Source organism: Gastrolobium bilobum, unplaced genomic scaffold (genome assembly GCF_033153095.1).
Source record: "Gastrolobium bilobum isolate Gb01-03AN ecotype WA unplaced genomic scaffold, APGP_CSIRO_Gbil_v1 utg65294, whole genome shotgun sequence".
NCBI classification, from domain to species: Eukaryota; Viridiplantae; Streptophyta; class Magnoliopsida; order Fabales; family Fabaceae; genus Gastrolobium; species Gastrolobium bilobum.
Genome location: NW_026897761.1, coordinates 372 through 25663, shown reverse-complemented (window position 1 = coordinate 25663; position 25292 = coordinate 372). Strand labels below are relative to the sequence as shown.

Below are 25292 nucleotides of genomic sequence, written 5' to 3'. Positions count from 1 at the left end.
CTGTGATACTATATCAAGAACTGATTCAATCTAATAACTTAAATTGTTAGCTGAACATCAAATTAATGATAAGGCATATATTAAATTGATCTAGGGGTGTTCGCGGTCTGGATTGGATCGGTTTTGGAAGCAAAACTCATCCGATCCAATCCCTTCGATTTGATCATGTAATCATCCATTCGGTTTAGATTTTTTTTTCAAATCCGATCCGATCCAATCCAATTTTTTTCGGTTTGGATTGGATCGGTTTTCGATTTTTTGAATATCCTAAAATTAGTTTCATGATTATTGTACAAATAACATATTTTGTACATATTGGCTTTGTAAAAAAAAAAATTGAAATACAAAAATATCACTAAACAATACTATAGTTGATGAGACGTGACTAAGTTTTTTTTTTGGTTTAGTTAATGAGTTAATGAGTCTTGAGTTTAGAAATTTTTGGGCTATGATTGGAGAAATGACAAGTAGGTAGAGGATAATTAATATATTGGATCGGTTTGGATTGGATCGGTTTTCATCAACCCATCCGAAAACCGATCCAATCCAATTATAATTTGCGGTTTGCTTTCGGTTTCCGATTTTTCGGTTTTCGGTTTATTCGGTTATCGGTTTTCGCGGTTTGAATCGGTTGATGAACACCCCTAAATTGATCGACATTAGACTTGTAAAGAACCAATTCAACCTAAAAGCTTAAGCTATTTGATGATGTTATGTTTAATGGTTTTAAATTTCTCTAACACGCCCCCTGATCACACAAGAGTCTATTGAGTTTGAAAGGTGAATAATGTACATGCCCCACCTATCTGTGCTAAAAAAACTCTACAAGACTTAATTAATTATTAACTAAATGGAGGACGATGAGAATCGAACCAGTGACACCGAGGCTCTGAAATCATATAAAGAACCAATTTAACCCAAAAACTTAAATTGTTGAGAGAGATTATATTTCTCTAACAAGAGTAATGGGAAAGACTAATAGGAGCTAGCAATATATGTAGGGTTTGCTTGTTGAGGGTGAAAATGCTAAGATTTTAAGCGAGAAAGCTTACAAATTCTCTATATTAGATGTCAGTCTTGATACTTCGTTAACTTTACGTCTCTCCTACCATTGCTTTCAATTTATTTCCTATCTTATAAGCGTATTAACATAATTCAAAGTAAAATCAAATAGAATTCCAATTATAATTCTAACTTATACTATGTACACGCACATGCGCATTTATCCTACTATTTATTTTAGTGACTCCCCCCCCCCCCCCCCCCCCTCCTCTATATATCTGTTTCCAAGGATGCCAAGCCTCCAAATATCAACATAAAATAGACACATATATACAATCAAAAGAGCTTTCAGTTCAATCTTTATTGATGGGAGTGTGATTAATTTCATGTACCCCATTTTATGTACTACTGAATTGAGCTCCAACGGCTTCCTTTTCCACTTTGAGCATGACTTCTCATCAGACCAATAAACAATCAACATACGGTTTCATTAAGCAGATAAATAATAATAACATCAAGTGTCTTAACATTTTTTCAATTGTAGAGAGCATTTGTATTAGAATAGAATTTGATTTTGATGTAATTTTTTTTTTTTTTATATATATATTATCATGCAATCACATCACTAACAAATATGTTTGAATGTTTGAATTATATAATACCTCAAAAATGTTTGAATGGCCATGTAGAATATTTCATAGAAAACTAAACGAATTAGAATATTTCATCTGTTGCTCACTCTCAAATAATATTGCATTAATTAGATTGTATAAGCAAAGCTTAAGGAAACCACCAAAATTTCAAAGGTGCAATTTACAAGGAGATACTAGATCAGTATTTGTCCGAAAGAAGCTCAAAGAAAACTAACGTACTTCTTTTCCTTGGGCAACCTTATGCTGTTGAAGATTAAACATGATCGTTTCTCAATATTTAAACAAAGGAATTTTCATTGGAAGGCTACTCCACACGTTATTGTAATGTAAAGGTAAATTCTAATAAATACAAAATCACACCATCACCCTATGCAAATATAAAACAGAAGAATATGTGCATGCAGTCTACTAAAAAAAAAAAGCATATGTGCATGCAGCTCGGAAGAACCTGCTAGCTTATAGAAAATGAAAACATTTACTAAAGGCTTTTTTTTAGTCTTTTTATAACAAAAAAAATCGAATATAATGCTTCAATTTGGGTGGAAAAAAAGTGAAACGTGCGAGTGCTGGATTCAATGGTCTATTTCTAGAGTGGTCCTTGTCTGAGAGGTTTCATGCGTATGGAGGAAGAGGGTAAGTTCGATTGGTTTAACTGACTTCTTGGATAAAAATACAGCCACCAAGATATGCTCTTTTTGACAGTTTGACAGCATTAAGCAAAAAAGAAAACAGAATAATTTTTGTTAGAATTTCTATGGATAAATTATTATCTTTAATAAGTAATGACCATTACTTTTATGACTTATCTAACAATCACATTTGGATATTAGTAAATTCTAACTTTATCAATATTTTCTAACTGAATAAAATTACTAACTAAAAATATGTTGCTTTAAGTCAAGATATACTAGAAGCAGAATAAAGTGAAAGAAGTAAAATACATTTTCATTTATGGCCCCCTTTAAAAAAAAGCAATTTCATTTTGTTTTTTATTCAAGCTTGTGCATTTAAGTTCATTACTACTCTTAAAGTTCGAATGTAAAATTGTCTTATGCTTGTTGCCACTATTTTTGCTACTCATGATTCGGCTAGATTAAGAAAAATCTCGTCTCAAAACAGTAATGAATAATCATAATCATTAAAAAAAAGGTAGCCTTCGCATTTCAAAGAAAATGACGCAGGGTGTAAAGCAGCCATGTGTCCATATGTAACAAACCAATGAAATTTAAAAAGAACAACAAAAATAAAAGTATCCAGAATTATCCTCCACTTACAACACCATCAAAGTTGCCACCTAACATCTACAAATGAGCCCAAACGAATAGTTAAGTACTTAAATCTCAACTTGGAAATTGCATTCGTCTTCTCACTTTGAATTGTAATGAATCAAGAAACCAACTATTGCATTCAAGCTAGAATACTAAACTTAAATTTCCCTCCTTGAAGCCAGATGTTTAATTAATGTTGTACTAGCTAGGGATCCTTTAAACCATTGTCTATAAACCAATTGCTAATAATGCTTTTTGAGACAAATCAGCAGAAATTCAAGGAGGCCACTTGTTTACTAATCTAAATCCAAATTGTGTTGCAGCCGAAAGCAAGGTTAATTCAATTCTTATGCAGTTGCAGACGAAAATATAGCTTCAGGAATGAATGTCACATAATGTGGTCCCTATGGTTTCTATTTTTGACTTCCTTTATGCTTTCTTTGTGGTCCTTATATTGTTGGGAGGGGTCTCTCAATCAGCGCAGAGCAAGTCATAGGTCGGCTAGTGGGCAACAACACATGAAAAAATAGAAAAATGAAGAGTTAAAAGATGGAAGAAAAAAACACAGCAAATTTTAATGCGGAAAATCTCCCCTAACGCAGGGGCTTAAAAACCACGAGATCTAGTTCAGAGAAATCTTTCACTGTAAAATTGTAGGATTACAAAGATTCAAACTTCTCTAGTCGTGCTAGAGATTTACTCTTATGGGCAATGGTGGTTACAATAATCTACTTTAACAAGGTCTCACACTCAATACTTTATTAAGAGGATTTCACTCAAAATCTCTATCTTAGCTAACCCTTTTATAAAAGGTTTCTGATAAGTGTCGAAAACACTATGTTTCTAGGATCAAAGATATGTTAAATAATGTTAAAAATGGTCAAGAACATAGTGTAAATTAATTAAATGCAAAAGAATTAGAGTTTTAATATCTGAATATGATTCTGACTTTTTTTTGTATTATTTTCAGGTTTAATATGATAAATTATAATTATGAAGAATTATTGAAGTTGGAAGATATGAAAATCAAGAAGAATTGAAGAATTAAAGAAGAATCAGTATTATTATATGCTCGCCATTTTTTCTCGAACGAGCGAGAAATTGAGCAAGTTGAAAAAAATTATCTCGCTAGTTTTCTCGAACGAGCGAGAAATTGAGCGAACAGATAAAATTATCTCGCCAGTCTGCTCGAACGAGTGAGCAACTGGGCGAGAAGCGTCGTAAATGGAGGCCCGTGGATATTTTTATTAAAAAGGACAACCTAGGGTTATTCTATTCATTATCTGCGGCCAGAGACTTCTTGGGAGAGCAAGAGGAAGAGCTTTCGAATACGAGAAGAAGGAGGGAAACATCAAGGCTTCACCGTTGATCATCTCTAATCAAGTTTTATCATGAACTCTCTTTACCTTTCATCTTTTGCTTTAGTTTCTGTGAATATGTCTGGCTAATTTTTCAATGTAGTTAGGATCATAGATCCGACGTGAATCCTATTTGTGGTTTAAATTTGTTTCTTTAATAAATTGTTTTAGTTATTTATATCTTACCTTGCATGAATTTTATATCCTTGTATGAATTGATCACTCTTATAGAGATTTGAAGGTTAGGGCTCATAATAGACATATTGAGATTTTAATCCTGACAGGGGTAAAATACCAATTTTTGCATAATCTAGACATAGGCTTGCTTGAATTGTAGACTTCATAATTCATTGCGTCTAATGCTTATTCTAAGAGGAATTACTAAGACATTAGTGTTTTAATTAATTAGAGTAAAGGGTTAAAGTCACTAAGACATTAGGATTTAACCAACTATTTTTAGAAGATGAATTGTCTGAAATATTTGAGATGAATTATTATTGAATTTAATTTAAACTACTCTAGGAGGATCTAAGGTTAAGTATATCCTGGCTACAGTTTCTTACAGTTCTTTAATCACATCTTTTCTTGTGTTCTTGAATATTCTTGAATGTTCTTGACACTTACCGCAATAAATTTTAATTACTTTTATTTTAATTCAAAATCTATTTTCCAAACTAATTCGAGTTTTCCAAATTAAGGGGACTAGTTATAATAATATTTGGTGCATTAATCCTCGAGGAATGATACTTTACTTTCACTTTTATTACTTGAAACGATCAGTATATTTGTCCAATTCACAATAAATTTTTGGCGTCGTTGCCGGAGATTAATTACGCCAATATTATTCATAGCTTTCGATCTTTGAGATTGGATTTTATTTTTATTCTCTTGTTTTATGCGCGGTAGAGTAGATCTTGAATCTCTACAATTTGATCCATAAATAGAGAAAACTGCAAAACGAGATAGACAACTTACCAAACAAAGAAGGCAAGAAAAATCCTCAAATTCACAACCAAGAGCAGAACCTGAGATGGTTGGAAATAATCAGCCACATCTTGAAGAAGAGTTGATAGAGTCAATCCTCACTCCTAGTTTCATAAGACCGAATTCGAGTATCGCAAGACCAACAATCGCAGATAACAACTTTGAAATCAAGCCGGCGTTAGTCACATTGATTGAGCGATCTCAATTCGCGGGAAATTGTATCAATTGAGCGATCTTAATTATGTAATACCTAAAAAATGTTTGAATGATCGTGTAAAATATTTCATAGAATATTTCATCTGTTGCTCACTCCTAAATAATATTGCATTAATTAGATTGTATGAGCAAAGCTTAAGGAAACCACCAAAATTTCAAAGGTGCAATTTACAAGGAGATACTAGATAAGTATTTGTCCGAAAGAAGCTCAAAGAAAACTAACGTACTTCTTTTCCTTGGGCAACCTTATGCTGTTGAAGATTAAACATGATCGTTTCTCATTATTTAAACAAAGGAATTTTCATTGGAAGGCTACTCCACACGTTATTGTAATGTAAAGGTAAATTCTAATAAATACAAAATCACACCATCACCGTATGCAAATATAAAACAGAAGAATATGTGCATGCAGCTCGGAATAAAGTACTTATATAAAATGAAAATATTTACTAAAGGCTTTTTTCTAGTCTTTTTATAACAAAAAAATCGAATATAATGCTTCAATTTGAGCGATCTTAATTATGTAATACCTAAAAAATGTTTGAATGATCGTGTAAAATATTTCATAGAATATTTCATCTGTTGCTCACTCCTAAATAATATTGCATTAATTAGATTGTATGAGCAAAGCTTAAGGAAACCACCAAAATTTCAAAGGTGCAATTTACAAGGAGATACTAGATAAGTATTTGTCCGAAAGAAGCTCAAAGAAAACTAACGTACTTCTTTTCCTTGGGCAACCTTATGCTGTTGAAGATTAAACATGATCGTTTCTCATTATTTAAACAAAGGAATTTTCATTGGAAGGCTACTCCACACGTTATTGTAATGTAAAGGTAAATTCTAATAAATACAAAATCACACCATCACCGTATGCAAATATAAAACAGAAGAATATGTGCATGCAGCTCGGAATAAAGTACTTATATAAAATGAAAATATTTACTAAAGGCTTTTTTCTAGTCTTTTTATAACAAAAAAATCGAATATAATGCTTCAATTTGGGTGAAAAAAAGTGAACGTGCGAGTGCTGGATTCAATGGTCTATTTCTAGAGTGGTCCTTGTTTTATTTATTTATTTCTGAGAGGTTTCAGGCGTATTGAGGAAGGGGTTAAGTTCGATTGGTTCTGCATTCAGCAAAAAAGGAAACAGAATAATTTTTATTAGAATTTTTATAAATAAATTGTTATCTTAATAAATAATGATAATTTACAATACATTTTCATCTATGGCCCCCTTTAAAAAAAGCAATTTCATTTGTTTCTTATTCAGGCTTGTGCATTTAATTTCATTACTACTCTTAAAAAGTTCGAATGTAAAATTGTCTTATGCTTGTTACTACTAGAAAAGTTTATTTTTTCGACGGAAAAGTTTATTTTTTCGACAGAATTTTTCCGCCGAAAATGGTGAAAATTCCGTCGAAATTTGTATTTTCGACGGAATTCAGGTCGTGGAATTTTCCTTCGTTGATAACAATTTTTTGACGGAATTAAAAATTCTGTCAAAATTTTTCGACAGAATTAAAAATTATTTTCGAATGAAAGTCAATGAAATTCTGTCTAAAATTGTTGTAAATGGTTTTCGACGAAAAATGGATTCTTTCGAAAATTTTCGACGAAAAATCAATGAAATTCCGTCGAAAATTGTTGTGATGGTTTTCGACGAAAAATCAATGAAATTCTGTCGAAAATTGTTGTAATGGTTTTCGACGGAAAACGGATTCCGTCGAAAATTATAGAATTAATTTTTTTTTTTAATTCTCTTTACAAAATTAATACTAATTTCTATACTTTACATGATAAAAAATATAATCAAAGTAAATAACATATCAAAATGAATTCTTAATCAATTCAGTAAATGCATAAAAGTCCATATCATATATTAGGCTAAGTATGAAAAAAGACTTATACAATTAACGAGCGGTGTACAATTAGTATATATTGTAACATGTATAAAATTTAAAAAAAAAAAAATCAACATATCAATACACAATGTAAAACTAACTTCATAATTCAACGAAACAATTTCCTCTGAGTCATTTTTGAACTTTATATCAATACACAATCCTTCTTTTACAATACATATAATATTCAACTTCACCAAGTACCCAAACCTAAGAGTGATGAGTTTTGCAAACTTGGAATCAGAAGCCTCGTCTTCATACACAAGAATAATGATTTTAAGTGAGTGAACTTGAAATATTTCTCCCTGGTCAATGTTCTACTTGACTTGAACCTTCCTTGGCTTTTTTCTACGTCTCTGACCATCTTCTTCTTTATCAGAAGCATCATCTTCCAATTTGAAATTGTCCGTGGTGGGGGAAGTTCCTGATTAATAAAATCACATAATAATAAATCCTTAAATATTCTAATTTTTATCAAAATAAGAGAAATGTAATTCTATATTGAAATATTCAAATGCTAAAGCAATTCCAAAGCCATGTGAGGTACATGCATAGAAAGATTGCAAACAATAATATAAAATAACTTAGTGCCTATACTAATTAATATAGTTAATTGTGTGCAATTAAATATTAAAAAGTTACGTTAGTTATATAATTAATCAATATATATAAAAGTTATGTTATATAAAAGTTACGTACGTGTTAGGTTAATTATAATATATATATATATATATATATATATAAAAAGTTACGTTAGATATTATAAAAGTTAAGTTAATTATAATATATATATATATATATATATCATAGTTATCAAATGCGGATTGCAGCCTGTACGTTAGATATTATAAAAGTTAAGTTAATTATATATATATATATATATATATATATATATATATATATATATATATATATATATATATATATATATCATAGTTATCAAATGCGGATTGCGGCCTGATGTGGCCAACCCTCAAAACTGCTATAACATTATTGCGGGTTGCGGTTGCGGAAATAGCGAAAAAAATATATATATTAAAAAACAAATTATATATATATATATATATATATATATATATATATATATATATAGAGAGAGAGGTAGGATCATTTGACATCGGTGTCAAATTTCAATTTTGACACCTCATCTCAGAACCGTTAGATCAAAAAAGATCAATGGTGTCACATGCTTGCAAATCAGAGTCATTAATTTTTTTTTATCTAACGGTTCTGAGATGAGGTGTCAAAATTGAAATTTGACACCGGTGTCAAAGGATCCTACCTCATATATATATATATAGACATATATATATGTAACATAATAAAATATTAAAAAATTATAATGCCTAAAAAAATACAAATAATACTTTACCGTTTTACCTTAGTTACCTTTTAATGATGCATTCTTTTTTTTTTGGGATACATAAATAGTTTACCCTCTAACTTGGTTACCGTGACTTGTGAATCATTTTTATGACAAATGTACTTTTCTTTTCTTTTCTTTGAATGAAGATAGATCAGAATCTCTTTCTTTCTCACTTTCTCTTTTTTTCTCTTTCATCCGTTCTCTCTCACAGTTTCTCATTTTTTCCTTCATTTGTTCTCTCTCTCTCTCTTACTATTTTATCAGTCTTTCTCCTTTATCTGCTCTCTCTCTCACTCAAAGCTTTGCTTCTTCGTTCATGGCTTTCACATTGAACTTCAATACTATAATAGAGAAGTAGAGAAGGGAAGAAACGAGCGCGATAGAGAAAGCATGAGAGGCAAAAGAGAGACACACAACAGAGAGGCAGAAAGGAAGAGTGGATTGGGGTTAAACCATAAAAAGGCGCTCTTGCAGGGAGATTTGGCCGCAACGACCGCTATTGCGATCCGGTGCGGCGGGGTGAGAATGGTTGCGGCGAAGCTCAACTGACGCGGCTGACTACTATGATATATATATATATATATATATATATATATATATATAGGGGTAGGATCCTTTGACACCGGTGTCAAAATTTAATTTTGACACCTCATCTCAGAATCGTTAGATAAAAAAAAAATCAATGACTCTGATTTGCAAGCATGTGACACCATTGATTTTTTTTTATCTAACGGTTATGAGATGAGGTGTCAAAATTAAAATTTGACACCATCAAAGTATCCTGTTTCATATATATATATATATATATATATATATATATATATTATATATATATATATATTATATATATAAAGTTAAACTATATAAAACGTTTGCCACTAAGAGAACTTGTAAAAGCATTGTGTGGGAAATTGTAAAACCTATCTTTATTTGCCACTTATATTGTTTTTATGAAATTTAAATTCTTTGGTAGTCTTTATAGAATTTAATTTTAATCCCTCTAGAATATGACTCTTCCCCTTCAATGCGTTCATTCTAGTTCTACCCTTTTAGTTTGTGGTTTTCCCCCTCACGAGTAACTCTCTCTTAATGTTAAAATGCAAATGGTTTTTAGGTTAAAACATATACAGTATAAAAGAGTTCTTGGAATTTCAAATAATGAAAATAAATATACATGGTCTAGCTTAAAAGATATACTGTGTTTAGTATAATTAAAAATTCTGAAGAAAGAATATTTTACTGGAAAAGGGTTTTTTCCCCCTGAAATTAAGTAAAACCGAACATGTAAATAGACTACTTTGTTTGAGCGTGCAAAAAATGGAGTAGCCAATTTTTATAATGAAAATTATTTTATGGTTATTTAACATAAAGTCGTGAAAAAGTTGAAAGTGAAATTTGACCCATTTATAATTTATGACTCAAATTTTACTCGCTCTTAATTCTAATAAAAAAAAAAGTGTAAAAAGGTGCTGCATGACTCATAAATGAACCTATGCCTCTGGAGTATGTACTGACGCGAATTTTCTGGGACTCATGTGCTACTATCCCACTCAACCATCGAATGTTACTCCATTCTTCCATTTTCCTTCTTAAAGAAGCCAGACAAGACTTGGAAAATAAATAAAACATGAATTTTAAGTAACAGCTAAACTAAGACGGGAAGACTAGAATGTTTTACTTTCATTTTGTAGGTGTCAGTCATACCTTAAATAATAGCAATAACAATCAGAATGACTAATTAAGTTTCTGCCGAAAATCTAAAAAAAAAAATAACGATGTCGTTGTTATATATGGTAACCAATAATGTTTTTTGCATTATGCCAGACAAAAACTAAAAATAAGAACCCATTGCAAGTTGCACATAAAAATCCAAAGGAACAATACCCTTTGAGCCATGAAATATAATCTGCAACACACACTATACCTCTAAAAACCAATTACATCCACATTTTTGGATAAGATCAACCATCACTTGCAACAATTAAACTGACCAAACTCCCACATTCTGATCAAAGAGTCACAACAAGCGAACAATACCATCTATGCATTTTCACAACAAGGGAGGGAGCAAGAATTATGCCTAAATAAGCAACTCGTTAATTTAAAAACTCCAACATGCAAATAAAAGGGACAACACCATTTAAGCCACGGATCATCATCATCAGTAATACAAGCAGCCTACGAAGTGCAATGCAAATAGCATAACCAATTACAAATAAACAAAAAGTCAGCATGAATGAACTAACAAAACCCAATTTGGTTACTATTTGATCCATGCCCAAAGAGAAGATTTACTTGCACATGCTAGTTTACAAAATCTTGTCAAGTATTTATCTCTTACAGTTAACGGTATAGTTACATGGATATATTCTCATACAAGTATTTGCTTTGTATAAGGATATATCCATGTCCGCATTGGTGAACAAGGATATATCGTTATCCACGGACAGGGATATATGCTTATCCATGGATGGCCATTTTCCCCCTTTGGAGTATTCATATATGCGGATAAGGATATCATAATATGTATCAACTTATATCAATGGATTCTATTGAATCCGCAAAGCAAGTAGGGATATTCTTACTTGCGGACTGCAAATTCAAAGGGTAGTGAGCAAACACTAACACATGTAGCCTGCAAAGTGCAGTGCAAATAGCATAACCGTTACAAATCAACAAAAACTGAAAATCAATTTTGAGTTCATGCTTATATTTTGCAACCAAAAAAGATGTCTTTCACTAATTTTGTTTACATATTTCACTGATCTTATAATTATTGGAAGTTGGAAATTGCCAGTTTATCTCCTATTTATGGCAATACCGCAATACATTAGTCCTGCAATGATGTAGGAAAATAGGCCCCGTACTCACCCACTGCCTCTGCTTCCTCTCAATTGAAATTCAGCTCAGGGTAACATAGCTTGTTACATCTTTGCCATTTGCTAAAAGGAAGAAATGGAATCATATAGTAGTATCATAGGCAGAGAGTGAGAGTTCATGTGAACACTTTCTTGTTCACCTTGAGGAACAAGTCAGCTAACTACCAATCCGCCCATCAAAAGGCCAAACATAACCAACAATAATACATTACAACACAATGACAGAAACATGCACATGAAGGCATCAAGAATGAAATGAATACATACAAACATTAAGTAAATAAGAAGACACAAGGTTTCTAACACAATAGGTTACATTTTTCAATGCTATTACTCATGACAAAGTAACGTAGACAAATAAGCAACTTAGTCCCACTCTGCATGCTTGGTGCCAAGATTCTCAGCACAAGCTTGTTTCCTAGTTTTTTTTCTTGGTATTGCCCATCCTAATATTTAAGTTTGTAAATGAGCACAAGCACAAATAGACTTTTTATTTTATTTTAAGTGCAACGAAGCCCATTGCAGTTTTAGTTCGCAAGATACAAGGGAAAAAATGAAAAAAAAATTAGAATCTTCAATATACAAATCTGCCGACCCCAACTAGTTTGGGATATGTGTGATGTTGATGTTAATGAATATACAAATTTGCAGAATTTGAATTAAGTTGGAGATTTAAAACTAGTTAGTTTTTGGCGTTTATAATTTGTAAGGGAAAATATAGTGGCAGTTTCAATTTAGCATCTCATGCCTCCCTGCATATGAAAATATCATGTCACACCCCATCTGTCCATAGAGATAAAATTTAAAAAAGTCATTTCATAAGTACCAAACTTAATCTAGCAATAGAAGCTACAAATTGAAACTATCTGCTTGTACCAGTTACTATGAGTTAAACCAATCTGATAAGAGCAATTGAAACAGCAAATAGCAATTCAGAGACTTAGAATTTAACATAAAGTACATTTCTTGGTCCATATGACAATGAATTCCCAGGCATAACTCTAGTGGTTATGATGTAGTAGAGAGACCCACAGCCGCATAATGAAATCAAACTACTAAAGCAGTCAAAGAATAAAAAAGGTACTTACATCCCACTCTCAAGCAAGAAGTGCTGAGCAAAACAAGATAGAGAACTAAATTAAACCACATATGACCAGTATCAGTAGTTTCTTTCATATTTATTTCCAAAAGGAGATTTAGCTGATCCCACCACCACGCAGCTAAGATAATGAGTAATTGAAGCCACTAAGCAATTCGCAAATCAATTATTCTTTCTTCAAAAACAAGGATTACCACCCTCAGATATCAAACCTTCATCAAACTGTCAATGACAGCAAAATCTCAGGAAGCTTCACTAAAGTTCCAATCATCCTCATCCATGAGTATTAACAGCTTCCCAAACTAAATTTTTGGGAACGGGATTAGAAAGATCCTGAGCCTTCAAGGCCGCGTTCCGGAGTGTCTGAATTGTTAGTACATTGGCTTTCCAGAAGGAGACACAATTGTAAGGAAGATCGTGTTTTTTGCAGAGATCCCTAACCAAAGGCGCGATCTTCCTCAGATTGCACCGCGGCAGCCGGGGAAAAAGATGGTGTTCCACCTGAAATTGCAAGCCACCATGAAACCAATCCATCCAAGCAGAGCATTTTATGCCAAGAGTCCCTTTAGTCTGCTTCTCAAACCAAGCACTGGCAGTTGGTGGACCAACATACACATTGGAAGAGAAATGATTCAAACAGAACTGAACATGTTGTATTCCAGTGACAGAAAAACTAGAAACAACAAACAAAATCCTCTCACCCCAATTAGGCAAGCAAGAAACCAACAAAGGGTACCAAATCCAGAACACAAGCAGCCCCAAAAGCTCAACCCCTCTATTAGGCACCTTCCTCTTTGACAAAAGCAACATGAATGACTGAGCAAACAAATTGATCCTAGCAAAGCACATCACAGGATAAAATGTCCAATGCTGGTAACTAACCAAGAACCTAGCAAAAGAATCAAAATTCATCTTCCTATCATAGAAGCAAGAAGTAATGGAACCGAATAACCTGGAAGAGACCACAAAGAAAGGCAAATGCTGAAGATCAGGGTCAAAATCAAGACTATTACAAGCTATGTGGTGTGCATTATGGTTCCACTTCCACCACCCAATGCTGATCCCAGCAAGACAATTCCCAGAGAGGATCTGAACGAACCGGTTCGAACCCCGGTTCATCATAATCTGATAATGCCCAGAATCATGACCAATCCACCCACTCTGAATCCACAAGAACCCCATCAACCCACCACACCCCAGGTGCACCCACGCGCTCCCACTACACAAAACCCCATAAACACAAACACAAAACAGAACCAAAATGAACAAAAGAGAGAACAAAACGCCATGTCCCTTCTCTTCAAACAACCCCATTCTCGACAACTCCGACAACAACTTCCGATAATCCCTTGAAACCTCAGAGACAGCGTAGTCCTTGAGGTAGCACCCAGTGAAGAACGCGTCCAGGTGTTTCCACGCGGCTTTCGGATGAAACGCCACGTAAGCATCTGTGACGTCTTGGCCTGCGAGGCTCAACAGTGGAAGCTCTCCACCTGGGTGTTTGTTCAACCAGTTCGACACGTCGTAGATCTTGCCGTGAATGGAGATCCATATATCTCCTCGCTTGTTGTGTTCCTTCAGTTCTTCCAACGAAATGTACTTCGCCGTCGTCGTCGTCGTTGTTCCTAACGCTTCCGCCATTGTAGATGGTTTGGATATGCAGTTGAGTCAAAGACTGAGAGAAAAGTGTGTGTTTTCCTTTTTTTCTCCTTTGCTTTTTGTAGCCACTGAGTGACTGAGATTTTTCGGATTAGCATATTCCCTTTTTCATGCTTTTTTTTTAATATTTAAAATTAAATAGCTACAAGAAAACGTGATAGGATATTATTTCTATATTTTTTAAAACTCTCAATGAGGGAAAAAAATAATGTCAGTCAGTCGAGGAAAGTAGGTAGAATATTTTATCCTTAAGAATATATAGTAAATTTAATATATATTGTATAAAATAATAGTGAATTTAATTTTTTTTCCAGTAACATTTTAAAAAGAAAAATAATGTAAAAAATGTTTGATTTTACGTTACATTTGTAAGAGACTTAATGTGCGAGTAAAAAAATAAATTATAATAAAATACAACCTATTAAGCATATGAAATAGGTTTTTGTTTTTGTTAAGATATTTTAATTGATTCATCGCTTCGCGACGAAGTGAATTTCAGGATTAAGACTTTAATCCCTCTTAAAGATTGTCCGACAAGGATCGAGCACATGCTCATCTCCTTCCCTTGCGTCAACTGAGCTACTATCATTTAGTTTATTCTATCTATATTTGTCTATCATTCTCTGACACCATTAGATCAGAATCTCAATTATTTTTATCATTTTTCTCTCCTATTAAAATTATAATCTAATAATCTAGGAAAATAAAATAATAAAAAAAGATAAGCAGAAAAAAAAAAGATAGAATAGAATAATCTATGGAAAAGTATGTGTATTTTTAAAGAACACAAACTTAGATCATTTCATGAGAGAGATAAACATTAAAAAAATATAGATCTCATTGAAAAAAATAAAAATATAAGTTTCACTTCTTTATATCCACCTCTCTTAAAATAATCTATCATTTTTCCCATAACCTATACCATAATTCACTTTAGATTTGATAATGGTAAAAAAACGAAACATATTTACAAAAAAAAAAAAAAAAAAAAAACGAAACATGTGAGTATCCAAGCACTGGCAATGACTGTATGTTCGTTTATCGGAACAATAATTGCACATGTGGCGCAGGATGCTGCGATAACGACATGTTTGGCACTTTAGGCTCTTTGGGTTTGAGAAAAAGATTCTTTTCCTTTTTTTTTTTTTTTTTTTGATAACATTCTTTTCCTTTTTTAAATCAGCGGGACTATTGCTTGAAAAGTTATTAGTGTTTATGTAGTATTATAAGTTTAGTCTTAATTGTTTCCTTTTTCAAGAGATTTTAATTATTTCTAGGATTTGGTTTTGATTCCTGAATCCTTTTAAAGTTGTCTTCCTCTTGATATTTTTACATGTTATGCTAGAATAGAGTCTTTGATGCGTAATTGAATGTAGAAATTCTGTTAATGGTTTCTCTACTTATAAAATCTTTCCAACATATAGCATAAATCATAGTGGTTTTGCTAGCAGGAAGAAATTTCAAGTTTCTTCTTAAATAATCTCAAATGACATGATACATATAGAAGAATTAATTTTTTTTCTATGCCAGTGTAATGTTTGAACTTGAATAATGAGGACTGGAAACACAACTACTTAATCACAATATAAACTCTTAATTTTATAATTTGAATTTTTCCACAATCGTAGAAGGAAGTTCGAAAAGTTGTTTGGTTTTCTAAATTTTATTTTTGGACCATTCTCCAACCATTTCAGCCATCGATGATATCTCATTTTTAATCAAAACTAGTGATATTCGGTATTCCTAAAAATAAAAGTAAAATCACGTGGATGAGCATGATGGTTCAGCATCTCGTCCCTTAAGCAAGTGGTCGGGGGTTCGAACTCCAACTCTTGTGAATGGAAAGCATTTTGTGGCCAGCTCTTTGCCGCTTATCAGCTGTGGGGATACCCGGATATATTAAAAAAAAAAATCCAAAAGGAAACATAAAAGATAGTCCACAAAAAGTAACAACGTGGCGTTTTAAAGTAACATAGGCAAAATCCAAGATTACGACAGAAAATAGAGAAGCGTTTGGTACGTGGTATTCTTTAAGATCTTTGGAAAACTAAATTTTTTAATTTTTTAATTTTCAAATATTATCGTAAATTGAATGTAAAAATTATATTTCTGAAAATCAAAATTTTCAGATAAAAAAAAATTATTCTCTATCAAACGCTCCCTAAAAGTAAAATAGTACATAAAATACAACTGTCAAGGAGGAGATTATTAGCTGTGAATAACAGGTTGTTGTTGACTGAAAATTATAAAATTTCTCTATCATAAGAGGAAGTAAAAGTGATGGGAGATTGAATGGTTGTTAGCATTAAGCAACGTAAGCAAACATTGGAATATTAGATGCTCTGAATAAAAAATTAAAAAAAAAGACAGGTCATATGATGCCAGTAGATTTTTTTATGTTAAAATTTAAGATTTTATAAGAGTTATGTTGTAGGAAAAGTGATTATTCAATGTTATAGAGATTCGTTTTGCGTGCTTTAGGGTTTTTTTTGCTTCAAAAAGTGCGAGTCTCACACAATATTATGTGTAGAAAACTTTTTTGTGTCGAATTTTTATGTTTATTTCTTTCTTTATTAATGATAATTGAATCTTACCTATTTAATGTATATGATGAAAAAAATAGACATAAATTTTTTTCATAAACAAATCATATAAAATTTTAACATGAAAGTCTCTATTCTCGTAAATATAATGCAGGGAAAGGAAAGATAAATGTTTTTTTATGACAGAAATAATAACGCACAAAGTTCAATGAGCCCACCAATTGGTTGAGTCCGTCGCCAGATGCAGCCGAACAAAAATGAACCATACATAGTATGTGACTAGATCTTTTGGATGCCATGTGGAGATGCTTCAGCCCACACATTTCCAAGCAAAATATCTTCGGTGACGTTTCATAGGATTCTTTTAAGTTAATGATATCATCTTTACCAAAAAGAATGATTGGATGACAACGTTTTCTGAAGTTACTGTTAATAAAAATAGAGAAGCCTTGCTCACAAATATAAAATAATATAGGAAAAAATATGTCATTTAAAATGATACACCTTATATTCTTTCACTCTCGTAAATAAGTAACACTCACATTTTTAAAAAAAATTTCAACCATTATCTCTCTTATAATTTATATCTTTCTCTCACTTAAAATAACATAATTTCACATCTTTCAAAATGATACACATTTTTTTCAAAAATATAATATAAATACTAGCCATGAACTATGTCTTAAACTACACAAATATTTTTCTAATCAGTCTCATTTCAAAATCAACTTCCACCCTGATCACTTTCCTTGAACTTCTGCTTATCTTTCCATTTCCCATAACGTCTTAAACCTCATTTGCAATAAAAATATGGCTCAAAGTTACACTTTGAAGTTTGAATTTTAAAACAGTCTGGAACTATGTCTAAGCTGAATATTGCTGGAAAAAAACACACACAATAAAATTAAAAACAACAAGAAATGTCAAAGAGTTGGTCCCACGTTAATTAACCGTTCAACCTAAAAGCAACAATAATTGGAGAAACATATAGTAAACAGCATATGGCGATCATTTGCGTAGAAATGGGATAATGAACAAAAAAATACAAGACAACCCATGAGATGAATTGATTTTTAGGTCATAATGCCAAAGGAATTATTTCACAAATTTCAATGTGCTCGTTTAGATGGGCCAATCTTAGGCTTTTCGACCACTGTGCTCCAAATTAATTTAAAAATTACCACTTTGTTATCCGCTTCAAAACTTTACACCAATTTGTCCATGTTTAATTGTTGATCGGACAAAATAATCAATTACATTGTCCATGAAATCAATTAAATCACGAGATGTTAAGGAATTCAATTACAATTAGAGGTGGCAAAGCGGGCTGCCCGCCCCGCCCCAGCCCGCCAAAAAGCGAGTTGGCCCGTCCCGCTCCGTCTTCGAAGATGGGCTAGATATCTCAACCCACCAAGCCCATGACATTTTACACTAAAAATTTAAATAAAAAAAAATCAACCCAGACAGGCTTGGCAAGGCCGGCTTGGCGGACAGCGAGTTTGAGGAACTCAGTCCGCCCAGCCCCGTTTGGCAAGCTCGGCCCATTTATCCAGCTCTAATTACAATAGTTGTGTAATCGATTATCGTTCACTATGTTTGATCGCCGACCCTTAAGATAATCGATTACAACAGTTATACAATCGATTAACTTTCGTAAAAGCCCCCATTTTGATCAAAGAGAAGGTAACAAAGTGTAATTGACCCGACATTGATAATAAGTTTCGTGATCAAACTTGTTAGATTGCTATCATGTAATCTAAAACTCGATGGGAGTAGCAACGAGATTAATATGGTACAAAATTTGATATATTTTACCATAAAAATTTTTATGACCATAATTTTTGACTTGGGTGTTTAAATTAGGTATTTTTTTTTATTTCACTTAACTATTCGAGAGCTACCCGTGGCAAATCCCATATTGGATTTGGTCAAACAAATTTTTCAAAAAATGCTTCTTTACGCCCTCTTTCACATATTTTATCTTTATAAATGATGTTATTTGAATTTGTACTTTCCAATTTTAACAAATAACCCTCTAGGAATTTTTCAGTGCATAGATTTCAAAAAACTATGTGAATTAATTTTTTTTACATAATTCGATCCTCAAGCCAAAAAAAATTACTGTAAATTTTGGATATTATAATCAATTACATGATCCAGTAAACGGTTAAACATGAACAAATTGATATTAAATTTTAGGAAAAGGTCAAATTTTTAAATAGTATCAAAACATAGATATACTGATAAATTTAAAAAAAAAAGGGATTAAAGGTCAAAAAAGCTGCCAACCTTATCTGTAATCGAATATCCATTAGCCTTTATACTTGGGAACCACTATCTCGCTTATAGAACCTAAGACTGTGTATGAATATTTTGAGTTACGGGGAAATAAATGAAGAAAGTACAAATAAAGTGGATTGATTTTCTTTTGTTTGGAAGGGCAATATGAAGAGAATGGGCAGAGTATAAATTCAAGACTTAAATATATTCTTTTTTTTTAGCACATAAAACTTCAATATATTATAAATAGGGTTCGTCGCTTCTCATGTGACTGCTGATGAGAAAAGTTGTAACAAATTTTTAACATTAGGATACACGTGCGGATTCTATAAAAAAAAACACCAGGATTCGAACGCGTATCCTGGTAAAAGTAAGTGTTGCTGCACTTTTTCCCTTCTGCAGTCACATAAGAAGTACTTTCCCCTTATAAATAACTATATAACTATATTTCAAAAGATGTAACGTGGGGTCAAAGATGTCTATAACTGATAAACCTTTAGTTTATCTTGTTTAATGGACTAAAATAATATGAATTATCTAGTTGAACAAGTCAAAAATTAGGGTTTTAAAATGATAATCATGAACATTATCTGATTGTTGGAACTAATTATATTTGTTATTTTTAAAGGGATTTGATAACAAATGATTCAAATATGAAGATTTAGATAAAGAGAGATCAAATCAGAAAAGAAGATGAGTCAAGGTGAAAACAATAAGATTGAAGATCTTATCAAGTTGTTAGAAGTGGGAGCTTAAGCCCCCATTCACAAGCTTAAGCGCCCAGACAAGTCCAACTTAGGCCCATTCAAGTTTTCTACTGCAATACGAACTCTTGACCTATTTAAACACCATTGGGGACCAGAAATACATAACTTTTACATTGCTAAACAACTCTTGGGTGCTTGGAGGCTGAAGAAACGCGGAGAAACATCAGATTCATGTTCGTGAGCAGCGGAGACGGATCAACGTCAAGTGTTCACTGGAGATATTGAAGATTCACCAATCACCTATGGAGTTTGAGGGAGCTTTATAGTTTCTTTTGTTCTTGACTTTGCTATGTCTGGCTAGTTCCTTAAGTAGTTAGGGTTAGATGGATTTTAGTCGATTTATTATGTTTTGAACAATTCGTTGTGTTAATTTTCCTTTATATCATGAATGAAGTTATCTGTTTTTAATGCTTTATATAGGCTTGAATCTTATATAATGATCATCGGTGAATGCATGACAATAGGAATGTTGGTGTGTGATCCATATCTGATAACTTCATCGTAAACGTTATGATTCTAGGGATAGACATAGGGTTTGCGTAATCTTTAAGATTCTTGAATTTAATGCTTGCATGCTTGGGGAATAACCGGGGAACTAGGGTTCTTCCAATATTGTAAAGGTTTTAGAGTAACAAGGGATTGAGCTCTAATAACATGCGAAAGAATTGATTAGATTGATACTAACGACAATTAACATTAAGAAGGAATTCAAACGTAATAAGGAGATTAAATGAAATCGAACCCCTAGCTACGTTTTTATTTTATTAGTTAAATCACATCTTTAATTTCTTGTCTTTAATTCTTGCAAGTAATTAGCTTTAATATTTAATATTTTAATTTTGCAATTCAAATCCTGTTTCCAAATACACTTTCGATTGTCCAACTAAGTTTGCGATAATGAATTAGTGCTTGAACCGTAATCCTCGTGGGAACGATCTCTTACTTAATCATATATTACTTGTACGATCGGTGCACTTGCCGTGAGTAGCAACAAGTTTTTGGCGCCGTTGCCGGGGATTACTATTTCAACATTAATAGTAGCTATTAATTCTTTAGATTGGACCTTATTTTCTGTTATTTAATTTTCCGTTATTTAAATTCAGTTTTATTTTCTTATTTTATATAATCTATTTTTCTGGTTTATGCGAGGTACCGTTGACACCGAGTCCTTGCAATTCGACCCGGAGATAGAGAAAACAACAAAAAGAAACAGAAAACTTGCTAAAGAAAGAAGACATCAAGAGAAAGAAGCTTCAAGCTCAACAGAACCAAGAGAAGAAGCAATGGGAGACAACAATGCACCTCCACCACCTCCGAGAACGTTGGGAGATTACATGACTCCTGCTCGAGTTCCACAGACGGCGAGTATTGTTAGACCAATCGTGGATGCTAACAACTTTGAACTCAAGCCGGCACTTTTACAATTAATTCAGAAAGACCAATTTGCCGGAGGAAGCACGGAAGACCCTTACATCCATCTGGAAAACTTCTTGCTATATTGTGATACCTTGAATATGAATGGGGTGTCTCGGGATGCTATTTTGCTCAGGTTGTTCCCATGTTCACTTAAAGACGAAGCAAGAGGATGGTTGCAATCGTTACCTCGAGGAAGCATCACTCACTGGGACGACTTGGCAACCAAATTTTTGGACAAATTTTTCTCTTCTTCGAAAATGGCAAAGCTCAAGGCGGATATCACTTCTTTTGAACAAAAAGAAAGTGAATCTCTATATGAAGCATGGGAAAGATTCAAAGGACTGCTCAGGAAGTGTCCCCAACATGGCATTGAAGCCTGGGAACAAGCGAGAACTTTCTTCCAAGGGATGAAGCCCAACACAAGAACATTGGTGAATGCTGCATCAGGAGGGTCCTTGAAAACAAAAACTCCAGAGGAAGCCTTGGAATTATTAGAGTCTTTAGCCTCTCAGGAGTATGATAATGCTCCCGTACCATAGAGAAGAACGGGGATTATGAAGCTTGATGGCTATGATGCCATCCTGGCCCAGAATGATCAGATTCTACAGTTTAATAAGAAACAACAACAACAACTAGATGCTCTCACAAAGCAATTTTTTGATTTTCAAGTTTCTTCTGTTAATACTCCAGTAGCTTCTGTTAATACTTCTTCTATTGTTTGTGATATTTGTGCAGGTGCTCATGCTACCGATGACTGCAAGGCACCCGAAACTGTATATGTTAATGAAATTTGGCATGATCAGAAAGTTCCATATAATCTAGGGAGGAACCAATACGGCAATAATCAGAATCAAGGGTGGAGAAATAAAAATCAAAATCAACACCCAGGATTTAGTTACAGTTCGAACCATCAGCTGAATCCTCCTATGCCAGTGCAACAACAACCTCCACAACAATCAGAATGGGAAAAGGCCTTTGCACAACTATCCAAGACCACATCAGACTACATTCAAAGTTCCAATAATTTCAGAGAGGACACTTCAGCCTTTATGCAAGAGACAAAGGCCTCATTCCGGAATCAAGAAGCTTCTATCCGGAATCTTGAAACTCAGATTGGCCAGCTATCAAAGCAGTTCACTGAAAGAGTTCAAGGAACTTTTCCAGGTAACACTATTCCAAATCCAAGTAGGGAACACTGCAATGCGATTACTACTATGAGTGAGAAAGCCATTGAACCTGTGGTAAAGCCTTTAGTTGAGAAAAAGAAAGATGATGAACTTGCAACTGTAAAGGAAAAAGAAAAGGAAGTTGCCAAAGAATCTGCTGCAGAGAAAACTGTTCCTGAAAAGAAAGAGTTCAAATGGGAGAAAAAGAAAGCTCAAGAAAGGCAAGAAAAGTCATTGGAGCTCTCACCTTATGCAAAGATTCCATATCCGCAGAGGTTCAGAGAGGAAATCAAAAAGCAGCAGTATTCCAAGTTCCTTGACATTTTCAAGAAGCTGCAAATCAATATCCCGTTTACTGAAGCCTTGGAGAACATGCCCAATTACGCAAAGTTCATGAAAGATCTTCTATCATGAAAGCGTAAGCTACAAGAATGTGAGACAGTGACGCTGACAGAGGAATGTAGTGCCATTATCCAGAAAAAGTTGCCTCCAAAGCTTAAAGATCCAGGAAGATTCAGCATTCCATGCAACATAGGCAATATGGAAGTGAAAAATGTTCTATGTGATCTCGGTGCCAGCATCAACGTGATGCCACTATTTATGATGAAGAAACTGGGGATCACTGAAGTAAGGCCAACCAAGACAATAGTTCAACTGGCTGACCGCTCTACAAAGCAAGCTTATGGCATTATTGAGGACATACTGGTAAAAATTGACAAATTCATCATTCCTGTTGATTTTGTCATCCTTGATATAGAGAAAAATTCTACTATTCCTATGATCTTCGAAAGACCTTTCTTGGCAACCTCAGGAGCGCTGATTGATGTATCGAAAGGCGAGTTGATCTTACGGGTAGACGGGGAGCAAGCAATTTTCAAGTTCTTTGATAAAGAAGTTCCCTCACCTATAATTCAACCGGAAGATCAAGTCTACTATATTAGTGAAAAGAAAGGAGAAGAAGAGCACAAAGAGAATTCTTCTCAAGAAAGTAAGCCAAAGGTTAAAATGGAGAAGCTCAGGAGCAAGGGAAAACACGTAAACACAAAATTCAAAGCTATTGAGCCTACTTCATCTCACTCATATGCACAAGAGTACTATGGGAGGACACCATTTCTGAATGATAGAGCTTGGTCATCACCAAGCCCATGCTTTGAACCACCATGAACGTAAAAGAGGTACGTCAGGCTCGTGACGTAAAACAAGCGCTTGTGGGAGGCAACCCAACTATATTTTTATTTTCCAACATTTTAGTATTTAGTAATTTAATTTTAGTTTAGCTTATTTTAATTATTCTTAGCATAGTTTATTTTAGTCATATCATAAAAATCAAAAAAAATAAAAACATTGAGGTTAATGATCAAATTCTGTTGAGATGGACTTTCAGGTGTAAGTGGGATTAAAGCATACACAGGTACGCAACTCTTATTCATTTATATGTTTTGTGTATGATATTGAGCAGAATTATTGAGGTGGAAGAATACACAGTAGAGATGAATGCAAGGAATAGGAAAATATGGAGAAAATTTTCTAAGTATTGAGAGCTTAAGCCCTTAAAGGAGGCTTAAGCCCCCAAAAAAAGTGAAATTTCTCTCGGCCCTAGCGCGCTTAAGCTCTCTGAATCGCGCTTAAGCGCGCTAAATAAAATTTTATCCCATTTCTCACTGCCTCAGCGCGCTTAAGCGCGAATCACTGCGCTTAAGCGCGCTCATCTTTGACATTATGCATACTGTTAAAGTATTTCAGTTCCATATACTCATTATTATTTTCAGATGCATCTGAATATAAATCTGGGAATTGTTATGTGGAAATTGCACTAACTTTGCAAACATGTTGGATACTCGAATACTAATGCTGATATGGTTGCAGACACTACACAGGATGCTGATAGAAATGATATTGCACCCACTACTGAAATTGATGAGGATTGACCATTGTCTCAATGTTTAGATTTTTTTTCTTTTGTTGATTTTAGTTCATGTTGATATGAGATGTATATTGAGACTGATCTTGACGTGACTATGATTTTTTTTTTGATATGACATGCTGACGTAGTTTCTTTATCTGTGACATGTGTGCAGAGTACAATATCAAATTTTTCTGATTTCTTGCTTAGGATTCTTTTAGATTTAAGTTTATTGCTGAGGACAGCAAGATTTAAATCTGGGGATGGGTACCATGCAATTCATCAGACCATAAACTTCACATGGTCGGAAGAAGAAACTCTTGATTACACGGAGTACACAGAAATATCCAAATTACAAATGCAGTTTTTCAGGGGAGTTTCTCAATATTATTTTCATATTATATGATTTTAAATATATTATTTTGATTTAGTATTAGTTTATTTTAAGGTCTTCATATATATTAGTTAGTTTAATATTTAAGTTTTTTTTTAAATTATTTTTAAGACCCCTTCCATCTTAGTCAATAAATAATTAGTGGATCTTAAGAGATTTTCCATTGTGCTTGATATGGATGCATAATGAATAATTACATGAAATTGGTTGATAGTTGATATCAAGAGTATAATGATGTAAATAAATTTTATTTTCGTACATAAATGAGCGTCAGTCAAGCATGCTTCATAGTTCACTGGAATAAGAGAAGAATAACTAGAGTAATCAAAGAGAGAGTGAAAAAATAAGTCTCACATCCTTAGCCGTAAGCTTTTGAGCCTAAACAGAATTTTTTTTTTTTGTGGTGTGAACTTTACTGTTGAATCACTCTAGAAC

At 33.2% G+C, this 25292-nt stretch overlaps 2 protein-coding genes and 1 non-coding gene across 3 annotated transcripts; 1 reads left to right on the top strand and 2 right to left on the bottom strand.

Annotated features, from left to right (window-relative positions):
- Window positions 1-12504: 12504 nt before the first annotated feature.
- On the bottom strand, window positions 12505-14409 carry LOC133309985 (acyl-lipid (9-3)-desaturase-like). Its single transcript, XM_061510865.1, has one exon. It carries the CDS (start codon window positions 14368-14370, stop codon window positions 13003-13005), a length of 1368 nt encoding a protein of 455 aa, XP_061366849.1. The 5' UTR covers window positions 14371-14409; the 3' UTR covers window positions 12505-13002.
- A 7248-nt stretch (window positions 14410-21657) lies between these two features.
- On the bottom strand, window positions 21658-21764 carry LOC133309988 (small nucleolar RNA R71). The gene has a single exon (XR_009751384.1). It is a non-coding gene; the product is annotated as a small nucleolar RNA R71 (small nucleolar RNA).
- Window positions 21765-23100: 1336 nt separating this feature from the next.
- Window positions 23101-24488, top strand: LOC133309987 (uncharacterized). The gene is made up of 2 exons (XM_061510866.1): window positions 23101-23395; window positions 24427-24488. Exons 1-2 carry the CDS (start codon window positions 23101-23103, stop codon window positions 24486-24488), a joined length of 357 nt encoding a protein of 118 aa, XP_061366850.1.
- The last annotated feature ends 804 nt before the right edge of the window (window positions 24489-25292 follow it).